Genomic DNA, 13,768 nt, shown 5'->3' on the forward strand with positions numbered 1-13,768 from the left:
TAAAGTCATTCTTTCTCATCTATTTCCCTCCAAAATTACACTCCTAAACAAAGCCTAAATGTAAGAGATTTTGATCCACTTGGATAAGATATACAGGTTTGAGAACATAGATCTTGGATGCATCCAAACTCCATCTCCACCTATAGGTATATTTGACAATATATTTGTGAAGGTGGATGCATTATTATTAAACTCGGATCGGTCAATAACTCGGTCAAAACATTAAGCCAATGAGTCAGTGGTTGGATCAGTGAGTCAGTGTTTGGACCAATTAACTCGATTTATATTAAAAAACTAATAAATTCATAACATTATTTAATAACTCAAATTTAAAAACATTAATACACATAATTAATTAATCAACAAAGAAACTTTTATTACTAGTCACAAATAAGTTGAAAACATTGTCAAATGACATATATATTATGGTTTAATTGCAACAAAAATGCACATAAGTTAAAAGTTAATTAAACAACAAATATTTTATTATAATATAAATTAACAAATGACAAATATAATTACAAATAAATTAAAAGTTTTTCATCTCAAAATGAAATTATTTTGGTTGTTTTAAAAAAATATATTTGTGATTGACTCGGACCGTCCAATCAGTCTGATCATCTGAGTCACCAATTTTAGACTTGAATGGACCAAGTTGAATCAAGTCAATACAATTTTGATACAAAACCTGTTAGATGAGAGGCTCAGACCAAGCAGATGTCTTGTTCGTGATTGAATCGGTCAAATCAGTTGGTCCAAGATGAATTTTATAATAGTGGGTGGATGGACGTGAAGTATCCCACTATATTCATTAATGAGCACGAGCTCAAATTTGTCATAGATTAATGAGTGATTTAACACATTAACTCTAAATTATTTATTTTCTAATTATTAAATGTTTTTAAAAATTACTTTAATAAGATAGGAAATTCAATTAATGCTTTTTTTGAATTTGGTCACTACTTTAATAGAAAAATTATATCAAGCAATTTTGTTTTTTTATGCGAAATGCTATGTAGTACGAGATGAACTTGAATGATATAGTTCGAAAGTACGGATGGTAATGAGCACGGGCGGACATAGGTAGTAGTTATCCGCTACCCGTTTTAAAATTGGAGAATATTACTCATACCCATCCGTAAGGTACACGTATGCAGGTATTGACGGATATTTCTGGGTACCCGCGAATTTCATATATTATAAATGAATTTTTAATTTTTTTACTTCTATTATGTTTCAAATGAGATGAAACTTAATTATTTTTGTACCTTTTAATTGAATACTTGACAAAAATGCTAAATTTATTGATGTTTTCTATTTTATTGATTTTTTGTTCTCATTTCCTTAACAAAAAATATATATTTTCTTTGTAAAACATGTATATTTCTACACATGTAATAATATTTATAGGGTGTTTCACCACCAAACTCAATAAAATATTTAAACAAAGTAAAAGGAAAAAATGTACATAATGTAATGAATATTAGAATAATGTAATTTTCATTTTAATTAAATATAATATATTAATCATATAAATAACGGGTAACTGCGAGCACGAGCACCCTAATACTCGTACCTGTCCGTATGTACTACAAGTATGTTTTAAAACTCATTTATAATACCCATGAATACTCATTTATGGCCTGTACCCGTGTCCGTACGGACTTTACTTGCGGATACCTACGTGTACAGGTTTTTTGTGATCCCTACTCGGAAGTGGAGAATGAAAAGTTGAAAATGATGCCTAATTAAAATACTTCGGGCCAAATTTACGAATTAAATTCTGAATCCACTCTTGCAACAATGTGCTTTCGTCTTTTTGGTGTATCACTATTTTGATTGAGAATCATTGCCCATTGTTTGCTACAATTTTTTTTTGGATTTAATACACATGCAGATAGTGTAAGTGTTCTTTACACTGTCAGTAAATCCTCATCATTCATACGTTAGTTATTGTTGATTATCAAACAAAAGTATTACAACTCAATGATGGTGAATGATGTGCTGACAGTGTAGAAAAATTTACACTGTGAGTGTATAAATTTTAAACTCTTTAGAAAGTTTATCAACTTGCGGCACCCATTAAATAACAAATATATTTTAAAAGTCAAATTCCTATAAAATAATCATCAACTCATGAATATTGTGATCAAATGCTAGTCTAAAATTTGTTATTCTTTGTATTTATATATATAGGTACTTTACTTCAATTTACCTATTAAACTAATTCATCATTCAATAAACAATAACTATATAAAAAATGTTGATAGCCTCTTTATATATGTTAGATAATTGTAAACTTTTGAGCAAGGGATGTACTCTTCGCTGTGAAACTAACATGGATTTGCTTCTAAGGCACCTCAACAATCACATATCCATGCGTATTAGTTAAAAGAGAAAGAAAATTTGGATTATATTTTAACATGTAATGGTATGGTTAGTTTCACTTATGAGGAAAGATAAAATGTCTAATTAAAATAGCTTCAACTATATTTAACTTATGGTCTTGATTCGAATAAATCTTGAAGATAGTTTTGATTCTCACTTTGGTGTAATAATCATCAGTCATGTATTAATGGATTTTTTGTAATTTTCTATCGACTCTTTATTTTAATTAAGGTGAAAGATTTAAGGAATGGAATGAATGAGGTTGGGTTAAGTCTCTCACCATAACATATTTAATAATAAAAAAGTTATAAGATGATCTGATGGTTAGGGAGAAGAGGAAAGCGAATGACGTTGATGATTCGAGTCTCACCTACAACAAATATTAACATACTAACATTTGCCGATAAAAATATATATTTATTTGCTTATAAAAAATATTAAACTCATTTTGCACGTACATTTCATCTACAAAAAATGTGTTACTATAAGATAAAATATAATTTGAAGTTCATTCCATTTTCCATTCATATTTACCTTGAAGTTCCTACCATTTGAGAATCTTTGAATCTAGAAACACTTTCAATGTCTCCTTAAGGAATGTCAGGTGTGTATTAGTTGATATGCATTACCAACCCTAAAGTGGTAGAATAGCACATATGCCAAAGGGACTATAAAATGAGACTTACATTGTCAATTTCTTGTGTCATTCCTAGCCCCAAATACCCTTCTTGAGAATCTATCAATTTTCCTATCCTTCCCTAAATCTTCATTCAGTTCAGCCATGTCTAAATCTAATTCTAACCCTAAAAAGAGCAAGGGTCGCCAAAAGGTTGAGATGAAAAAGATGACGAATGAGAGCAACTTACAAGTCACTTTCTCAAAACGACGCACTGGGCTTTTCAAGAAAGCGAGTGAACTTTGCACCCTTTGTGGCGCAGAAGTGGCTCTCATTGTTTTTTCTCCGTCTGATAAAGCTTTCTCTTACGGCCACCCAAATGTCAGTACGGTCATTGATCGTTATATGATGAAACCCCAACCACCGAACTCAGTAGCCATCCAATTTTTAGAGGCTCAACACCGTGCAAAGGAGCGTGAGCTAAACGATCATCTCACCCAGATCAATGCAGATATTGAGATAGAGAAGGTGTGCAATGATGAGATGAACAAGCAGCGAAAAGAAGCACAAGCACAGTTCTGGTGGGCTTCTCCAATTGAGGAGATTAATAATACAACACAACTTCATCAGCTGAAGTTGGCTTTGGAGGATCTCAAGAGTGTGATTCTCCAAGCGCAAAACCAACATGTTTCTCAGGGTCCTACTCTTTCTACTAACCAACATCCACAATTATTCTCAGGTGGTTCCTCAGCTAATAACAACCCACCTTTTATGCTTCATCAACCACCGTGTCCTCCACCGTCACAGTTTTTTCCTTTTCCACCACAACAGCAGTCCTTTGAAGGTGGTTCCTCATCGGAAAACCCTTCTATCATGCATTCCATGATGATGCACCACCCAAGTGGTTTCAACAATATGGGAGGAGGATATGGATTTTCTACTGGATTCTTTTAATCCTCTTTAGATTCTCTTAGGAAGATGACCCTTTCTTCTTTTTTTCCAATCTTTTTTTGCATTTTTATTTCAAACCTTGATCAGTTCAGGGTTTGGATTTTTATGTTCTGTCTTTTGTTATGCTTTTATGTGTGACGTTTTTTTATGTACCTTTGGATGGATGTATTGTTTGCTTTGTAGTTTGATATATGTATTATCAAATAAAGGGCATCTTATTTATAGTATTTCTAATCTCTTTGGAATTGCAATCTTCTGAACTCATGTGAATCATTGTTTTTCAGTTAACTATTGGTATAAATTAAAATGGTTGAGGATTGTCAAATTACCAACTTAAAGATAATAAAATAAAGATGAACTAATCTACGTAAATTCTTGAACATTCTAAAAGCAATAATTAAAACTTTTAATTATTCTTATGTAGAAGGAATGTTAAATTCTTTGAGTTTATTACTTTTTCTTTAAACTTGTGTGAAATAGATACTTGTTCTCATGTCCTCCTCATTTTTTAATAAAATCCTACTTTGTTTCTGATAAAAAATAAAATAAAGATGTGGGTAAATTGTAAAACAAGCTACAATTTATTACATAATTGTTGTAAAAAGTTATTAAATAATTTACATTACGAAATTATACAATAACTGTTATATGAACAAATATATGAAAGAGTGACACTAGTGAGAAGACCACTCAACTTTATATGCATGCTACCATCCTGTAAAATTTAGGATAACGATTAAGATTTGTGTTTTAAAATGAGCCAAAACTTAGTAAATAAGTCACATTGAATTATATGAAATAGTGATTTGTAATTAAGTGGTGTTTCAATATTGGACAGTACTCTCTTGTAAAATCCTATGAAAATTAGGGTTGAGGAAATTATCAACTGCAAAAAATAGAGAAGATGATAAAGTGAATTGTATTATTTAACTACAGATTATTTATTATTTTGCATTAATTAAAAGAGATATTATTTTATAAATAAGTAGACTTCCAACATTCCTGAAATTTCAAAAGCGTCCATCTGAATTTTTTCATACGACACTATATGAAGAGTTGTACTTATTGGAAGATGACTTAATTTCTTATGTAATATGATATGTTTGTTCGCTATTTCTATGAAAAGAAATAGTTTTTCTTTCAACTATCAATTAATGGTACCTCTGTTTTAATATTCTTTCGGTACATTTTATAAAATTCTTTTGAGGACAATTTTTTATGACGAATTAGTTTTGATTTTTTTTACTGGAACATTTTCAAATTAAGTTTAATATAAAATAATTGATTTTATTATCAAAACACCTTTATGTTGATTAAAAAGGAACTTACTAATTAATTGAATGGAAATAACAAATAATGAGTATTTTTAATGAATGACAAGTTTAATAATATTAATCATCTTTCTTAATTCACGTGAAATTATTCAAAATTATCTTATAAATGACGAATTAATATATATAGAAGTTGGAAATCCCCACATTTATAGTAATGCACTTTACAAAAAAAAAAGAAATTATTTATTTGGAAAAATATGAAATGAGAATTGATATTTTTTCCAAACGAGTTTCTTATATAAATATTAATTAAATTGGGTTTTATTTTTTATATATAGGAATTTAATCAAACATTTTTGAATTTGATTCAAATTTCAATTATTTCACTTTCATTTTTTTCCCTTACTGATTTGACTATTGTGTCAATTTCAATGTTACGAAACCTGAGCCAATCATTAAACTGGAAAAGGTTTTGTACAGATTCTAACTGGTTAGACCATTCAGTCGAACCAGACGATATCATAATATTATATATGATTATATATATTATATAATTAATTAAAATAAGTTAATGACACACTTCTCAGTATCATATTTTTTATAATATATACATATATAAATAAAAAACAAAAGTCCATCAAACAAGTTTAACTCATATTACATACAAATAAAAATTAAACTTTAATTTACAAACAGTGCAAAGTGAAAATTAATATAAAATCAAATAACTTCCCAAACTAATAAAAATTATAACTAAGTAATTAAAGATGCTATACCTGTGATGGTGCAAACTAATAAAAATTCCAATAACTTCAAATCAACTTTGGAGACATTACATACAAATATACTTTGCGGCAATGACAAATAAATACAAACATACCATTGTTTTGCAATTAAACTTTACACGGGCTATGGTGGAGTGTGAATGGCAACGGTGAAGTATGACTAGTGAAAGTGCAAAGTGTCAAGGATAACACTAGTAATTTTTTGTCTATGTTTTGATGAAGACAAAGTTCTATTAAAGCTTGAAGATGGCTCAACAATCAACATGCCTAATGCTCATTTGGTCATATCTAGATTAGGATATAATTTGAGTTTATATTCTAAGTAGTCTGGGATGTATGCCGTAGTAAGTGAATATAGATTAGGTGAACCTAAGTGCTAGTCTCTCAAGCCATCTTAATTGTCATATCATATCTACGAGACATATCATATAGTTAATTGTATGTTCATGCATTATTCATATATGTTATATGTGCATATTAGGCATAATATAATTGCTAGAATATGTATATAATATGTGCATTACGCATGAGAAGTTTACCTTTTGAAACATGTGCATTAATGTGTCAGTTAATCGATTAACGTGGTGACTTAATCGATTAACTCAACTACATTTCTGTTAAATCAATGCTTTCTGTTACAACTGTTTTCTGTGTCATTCTGTTGCATGGTTAATCGATTAACTAGTCTGTTATTCGTTATAACTAATTTCTGGTTTAACTGTTTGCAACGAATCTAACTGCCAAAACTACTTGCTATAAATAAGAGGCAACGTTCAGAAAACCACAGCATTGTATTCTATTGTATATGGTTGATTAGAGAGCATATTGCATATTGTTTTACTGATTTGCAAGAGAGATTTCATGTGTGAGAATAGTGATATTATGCTATTCTGATTTCTGTTATTTGCTTATTGTTTTGCATAATTCTGTGTTCATTCTTATCTTGCTCACATGCTCATGCATTAAATAGATTTTTAGAGAGATTATCTGAATTCTACTTTTGATTAACTCAGATAAATCTTGATGGCTTAAGTGATTAGTGAGTGGGTTAGTCTTTGAGTTTTTTTATTGTTATATTCCAAACATTATTGTGCTTAGTATACCTTACTGTTTAACGTGTTTTTTTGTGTAATTCTGGATTAGTCTTGATTTGAGGACAAGAATCTTGGCTGAGGCTGTTTTGCGAGAAAGGTTTTCTCATACGAAGGGTAGAGTCAAACCAAGAATTTAGGGGTCCTAGATTTCAAGAAAGAAGCATCATTTGTGCTTGTAATTGAATTGGTGTGTGTATTCATACTGTATTTCAATATTGTGAAGAAGAAAATCTCCCTAGATCAGAAGGGGGTCTGGATGTAGTTTGCAGTGGACCGCAAACGAACCCCCTCAATATTGTGCACTCTTTTTCTCTCTTAATCTTCTTTAAGTTTCTTGCTGTTATAAATTGAATCTGCAACTAATATTCTGGATATTTGTTTACTGCCATATGCTTAATATTTGTGCGTAAAAATATCTGTATTATATCTGTTCAATTGTGTTTAAATAATTGTGCAATTTACCTGTCTGATTATTCTGTTCTATGCAATAGTTAATCGATTAAAGTGTGTTGTTAATCGATTAACTGGGCTGTTTCCAGCAGTTGGGTTTTGGTTCAAGAAGTGGTGATCGATAACGGCTACACCTATTCAACCCCCTCTTCTAGGTGTTCCTAGGCCACTGATACCTAACAACTAGCGACGATACTACCCCACGACAGTGGTTGCGACCCTCTTTTGTGATGGGTGATGGTGTGCACTACTGCATTTTTGACGGTGTGTGTTGCTACTGTGGTTTTTTAGTGTGCTGTTTCTAACTTAGCTTTTAGGGTTTTTATTAAATGGTAGTTGGCCGAACTAGTCTGACTTATCGGGTTGTTCCGGGCAAACCTGGTCCAACCCAATTGGACCGGATTTCAAACAACCAGAATTGGCCTGATTAAGTGGACGATTTGTTGGCTAAAACGGAGCCACTTGTGGTGCTGGGAGACAGTCGGACTGTCCGATCCTGTCCCTATAACACTAGTCAATTTAGTTGCAATCCAAATGAGACAAGTCGAGTTAAGCTTGACTTGGATTAGCTCCACTTAATAAGGATCCACTCAAGTCAAGTTTTGAGCCGACCTTAGTGTGGATTATTTTGTTGGCAAGATCAACTTATTTAATAGTTATGAACATTTCAACGAGTTAAGAAGTCAAACTTATGCATCTTGTCAACTCGAATGATAATAATTTATATAGGAGAAAGTAAACTTTAAATCGACTTTTATACAAAATTAATTTTAATAAATATTACATTCACATATTGAAATAAAATAAGTACATGTATATAGTAATTAAAAAATACTTTTCATATGTATATATATAATTGAACTAGTTGATGAAGAAATGAATCAAGCTATGTTTGGCTCGAGATTAACTGATTTACTTAACAATTTTACTTCCTTATTTTAAGTTCAACTCATTTTATTTATGAACTAAATTTATTAAACTAATCAACTAGTCGAGTATTGAACTTTGGATATGTTTATTTCATTTGTGGCACTAAATATTAGATACAAGTAATAAAGTGAATTAACACATCTTAATGCATTCTAAACATATGGATCGGTAAATCAATTCAAATTTTAAATATATAATTTAAATTGGAATCATAAATAATTTAAGTTTGAACGCGTATTAATTAAGTTAAATCAATTATAATCATTTAATGATTTTAAATACAATTTTTATGCCTTTTATTTATGTTTTTTTAATAAGCACACTTTACTAAAAAATATTATGATTTAGTTGTTTAAAATTTTATTATATAAGATATTTGAGTATTATGTAATTAATCAGGTAACTATCTTTATTATGAAAAAATAGGGAAAATGTCATTTGGAATTCATGGTCAACTAGTTTAGTCACTAAATCGTGAAAAAAAGTGAAATATGTACCACATTCATCCTCCATCGCATTAGACATGCATATGGGATAATCATATTATTTTTTGTTGGTCATCTTATTCAACTCAATCTTTTAATAATCATTCTCAATTTGGACTAAAAACATGGCTCAAAAAAATGGATATTTTGATTGATATGTGCCTTCACCCCAATTGATCATTGATTTTACACTTAAGAAAGGGTGGAATGCAATTCCACTTCTCTCAAATAATTTGGAGTCTTCACTATATTTTTTATGGTCAAAATATAAAAAACTTTCATTATGTTTAATTCGAAAAATATGGCGAGTGAACAAAAAATCTGAGCTCGATAGTCGATTACGGACCAATGAAAATATTAGGACATCGTCCGCCTATATTAAATTGTTGCCCTCTCTAGTAGCATGAATTTTTATATTCAAAACTTGGTCAATAAAATATTTAATTATTAAAATAAAATAATATATTTTTTATTAGGGCGTCTCACAAGATGTCATCTTACTCATATGTATCACTAGATAAGAAATAGATCTTATATAGATATCCCTCCTTAACTCGTGAGATTCTACATCCAGTACTAATGATTGCGATCCTTCTCAACCCAAATAGAAAGGAAAAAATAATACAGATTGTGATTATTCTTTCATTTCTCAATTTATTTTAAAAGAATTTACTAATTTTATTGGTTGTTAACCGTCTTCCCATTTTGAGAGATGACACAAATAGTAGAAAGTAACCACTTTTTAACCCATAGTAGAAAGTAAAATATGACATAAGGTGGTCTGATGGTGAAGAGGGTGGTCGTAAGGTTGTGGGTTCGAGTCCCACCATCAACATAAAATGAGAGTTATAAGGTGATTTGATGATAGGGTATGAAGGAGGTTGAGGGTGGAGTCTCACCCACAACAAAAGACTAATATACTAACAATTGCCAATTAAAAAAATTAATTTTAGTAATTTTGCAATAAAAATCATTTACATTAATATTTGTTTATCAACAAAAATAATTTTATCTAATTAAAAGAAAAAATAATAGCAAAGACCACATTGGCCATTAAATGCCTTTCATCATTGAGTGATAACAATGATACTAGTAATTATTAGAGGATTGGGAGAGAAATATTATATTTAAGATTTAGTTGGTTTTATTTTATCTGAATTTATTTATAGTTCATGTTTATCTTGTTATTTAGATCGTTATTATTTTATCGTTTGTAAAAGTTTTTCATATATAATAAATTACTTGGATTTACTCATATTTGAGTTTGATCAATCTTTACAACTCATAATTTTTTACATAGTATCAAAACAATTTTATCCTCGATGACCTGCTTAGTGACTGTTCCGCTTTTGAGATACCGAAAAATTTGAAAATTCTATTAGTCATCTCCATTTATCATGTCACCTTCTCGTTAACATACATACATTTTTTTCTCAACCTCAATATTCCATATTACATGGAACAATTATCCAAATAAACAAACACTACTCCAATACGATCACTCTGATGGTGATTATACCATTTTTTCTATTCCTATCAACGTTCATTCTAATGATGCATTTTTTCTTCAATTGAAGAATTATGTGAGTAATGATTTTTTTCTCATCAATAATCATCCCAATGGTGATTATACTAGTTGTTTATCTTCTCACATGAGATCATTCCAATGACACTTTTTTTGTCATAATGGTGAATTAAATTATTGTATCTGATCATTTTAATGTAGATTAAATATGCAGATTTTGCATCTCACAACATCATACAATGATTTTTATGGAGTCCATATAATTATTTGATTATTTTGATTTTGAAAGGAATTATTTGTAACAAGCTTAAAGTTTATTAAGCTTTAGCTTGAGAGGCGTGTTAGAGGATATTTAGATTGACATAAATTATCTTATCTAGGATTTACTTAGTTTCATTTTATCTGAATTTGTTTATAATTTATGTTTATCTTATTACTTATTATTTTCATCATTATTATTTTATTGTTTTCAACAAATTTTGCTTATATAATAAATTATTTTGGCTGACATTTTGGCCATTAACCGTCTTCTAGCTTTGAGTGATGACAATGATAGTACTAATAACTCCAATCACTTCTTAATCCTAATAAAAAGTAAGATATGACACAAGCTATATTTTAATTAATATGTTGATGAAAATTACTTTAATTAATTATGAGAAAATTAATAGTAAAGATAGTGCATTATTGTGAATCACCTTCCTGCATTGAGAAAGACATAATATGACCATAATTACTTCTCAACTTGAGTTATGAGAAAATATACGATATAAGTAATGACCTCTCTCTTAAACCCATTAAAGTGAAATGTTTAAAGTATTTTTAATTATTTATTAATCTTTATGTATTGAATTATCATTATTTAGTTATTTAATTTTAATTTATTCTAAAATAAAATATTATTACTAATAATTTTTTAATTGATGTTAAATATAATAAATATGAAATAATGTAATAAATAAGAAAGCAAAAAATAAAATAAAAAGACCTACAAAAGTGACAAGTGGCACTACAGAACTGAATGACATAGTGCAGCGCTAAAAAGGAATTGACATTGGACGTAGATTACAAACAAAAATTTGTTTCCCAAACTATCTCATAAACCATGTCCCTTTAAAGATTCTGTGGAACTTATTGGAATGCATAAGTAAGATGAAATGTATTATGTTGTCTTGATTTTAAATATTTTCATGTTTTGTGTGTAACTTATCTCTTTTTTTCTCATTATGTGCATCATTTTTTCTTTATTCTAATTAACGCCTTTATTGACATTGACATGTCTATCAACCTGCATTTTTTTTTTATGTTTATTAGCATCACAACTAAGATAAACTTAGATTTTTTAACTTTTAAGGAATTTAAAATTACATAAAGCATTGCATTTATTACAATTTATAAATATAATATTGTTGGTGATGTTGTTTATTTTTTAAACAAAAGAAATAAAATCCTTATAAAGTCAATAATTGTCAAATTATGAAGAGCCAAGTTATGACAATAATATTTTTGCATAATAATTGTCATATTATTCTTATTTATTAGCAATAATAAGGAGACATAATTGGTGGCAATTTAAAAAAAATAAAAAGTTGCAAACCAAAAAGATGCACCAATTTATCAATAATAATAATAATAATAAATAAATGTATATGTATAGATAGCTAAATAATTTTGATTTATGTGATGTTAATATTAAGTTACATTTGGCTAATAAATTATAAATTAGCAACCAAATATGAAAATAGGAATGGATTGAATATGACAATTAAAATAGTTTATCTTCAACATACTAGATAATTCATTTTAACTAATAAGAATATACACAAATGTAAACTTTATAATGACAATATTATTATAGCAACAAATGTTTTTTTGGGGTACAAAATAGCAACAAATTTACTCCTTTTGTATGGAGATTGTTATCCACAAAATGATTTTGTCTTTAAATATTTAATCATCGACATATAACTTTATTCATTTTTAATTGTTATCAATATAATAAAATTGAAATGGACATTGATAATAAATTAATAATAAAAGGAGTGTCATAACTCATAATAACAAAAATTAGCTTCTAGTATTGAAGAGAATAATCTCCATGGTAAAGAAAAGATAAAGATCAAATATTATAAAACAAAAAATGGGTATATTAAATATAAAAATTCACAAAGGATTCATTATTTTTTTATAAGGATTTTAAAAATAAAATAAAATACTTATATTGAAACACTAAACAAATACATATTAGGATGCATGTTTGTTTTCATAATAGCACAGCTAGAAAGTAATCAGACTTAACCTATAAACAACGGAGTTACTTAAATATGACGATATATGATATTAGATGTTTAATTCCTTTCATTTATTATCTCCTTCTCAGATTTTAGATTATATGGCGTGATTTTTTTTGTAGTTGCTTATGCAAAACTATTATTGTTATGGAAAAAATATAACTTTTACCTACGAAGTTGTTTTGTTGTTGTTGTTACTTCATTTGGACAATCGTTGAAATTTCTCGGAATGTTTGTTGTGATTTGGTTCCATTCTTTTATTTTTTATATGCAGTTGTTTTTGACACTATTGCTACTTTTGGATAAGATAAGTTTCATTCATCCAGGTGCAAACATAGTTAATTTTTGTTTATTTTATGTTCCATCGTTATTTCTCTTTCTCCAACTTTTTTTTATATGCAAAGTTATTTTATTTTAACGTTGCATCTTTGGAGAGTTGTTGCATATAGAAAAAAATATATTTTTAATGTTTTTATTAATATTGTTATGGTTTCTTTCATTTATTTGTTACTTTTAAATGCCAACATGTTTTTTTATTACGATTGCTTCTTTTGGAGGATTTTGAAACTTTTTTAAATGCATAAGAAAGCATTCATGTATTTTTATAAGATGTGTCAGCTCAGGCTTGTAGGCATTATGCCTTCATAAGTGTATTATGCATTCTTGTATTTTTATCAGCTATTGTCATCTTAGAATCTAGTTTTCTTGAAAATGTCGGAAAATGTAATAAAAATACACATAAAAGTTTTTAAATGGGACGTTTTATCATGTCCAAAATTGAATCCTTAATTTCAGGAAATATTTCCTTTCATGATATTAAACTACTACTTTAAGAGTCAGTTTCTCTAGTATGCTTTAAATATCCTTTATAATACACTTATCTTATAGTTTTAAACTGTACAATCATCTTAACAAACATTTGTTTACATTGGGTACTAAACGAAATGTTTGGTATACTTCAAAAATAAATTGCGTTTAA

General features: G+C 28.5%; 1 protein-coding gene across 1 annotated transcript; it reads left to right on the plus strand.

The window, feature by feature from the left end:
• On the plus strand, positions 3,117-3,958 carry LOC109353866 (agamous-like MADS-box protein AGL62). The gene has a single exon (XM_019596225.1). It carries the CDS (start codon positions 3,170-3,172, stop codon positions 3,956-3,958), a length of 789 nt encoding a protein of 262 aa, XP_019451770.1. The 5' UTR covers positions 3,117-3,169.

The sequence above is a fragment of the Lupinus angustifolius genome, chromosome LG08 (genome assembly GCF_001865875.1).
Source record: "Lupinus angustifolius cultivar Tanjil chromosome LG08, LupAngTanjil_v1.0, whole genome shotgun sequence".
In the NCBI taxonomy this organism is placed as follows: Eukaryota; Viridiplantae; Streptophyta; class Magnoliopsida; order Fabales; family Fabaceae; genus Lupinus; species Lupinus angustifolius.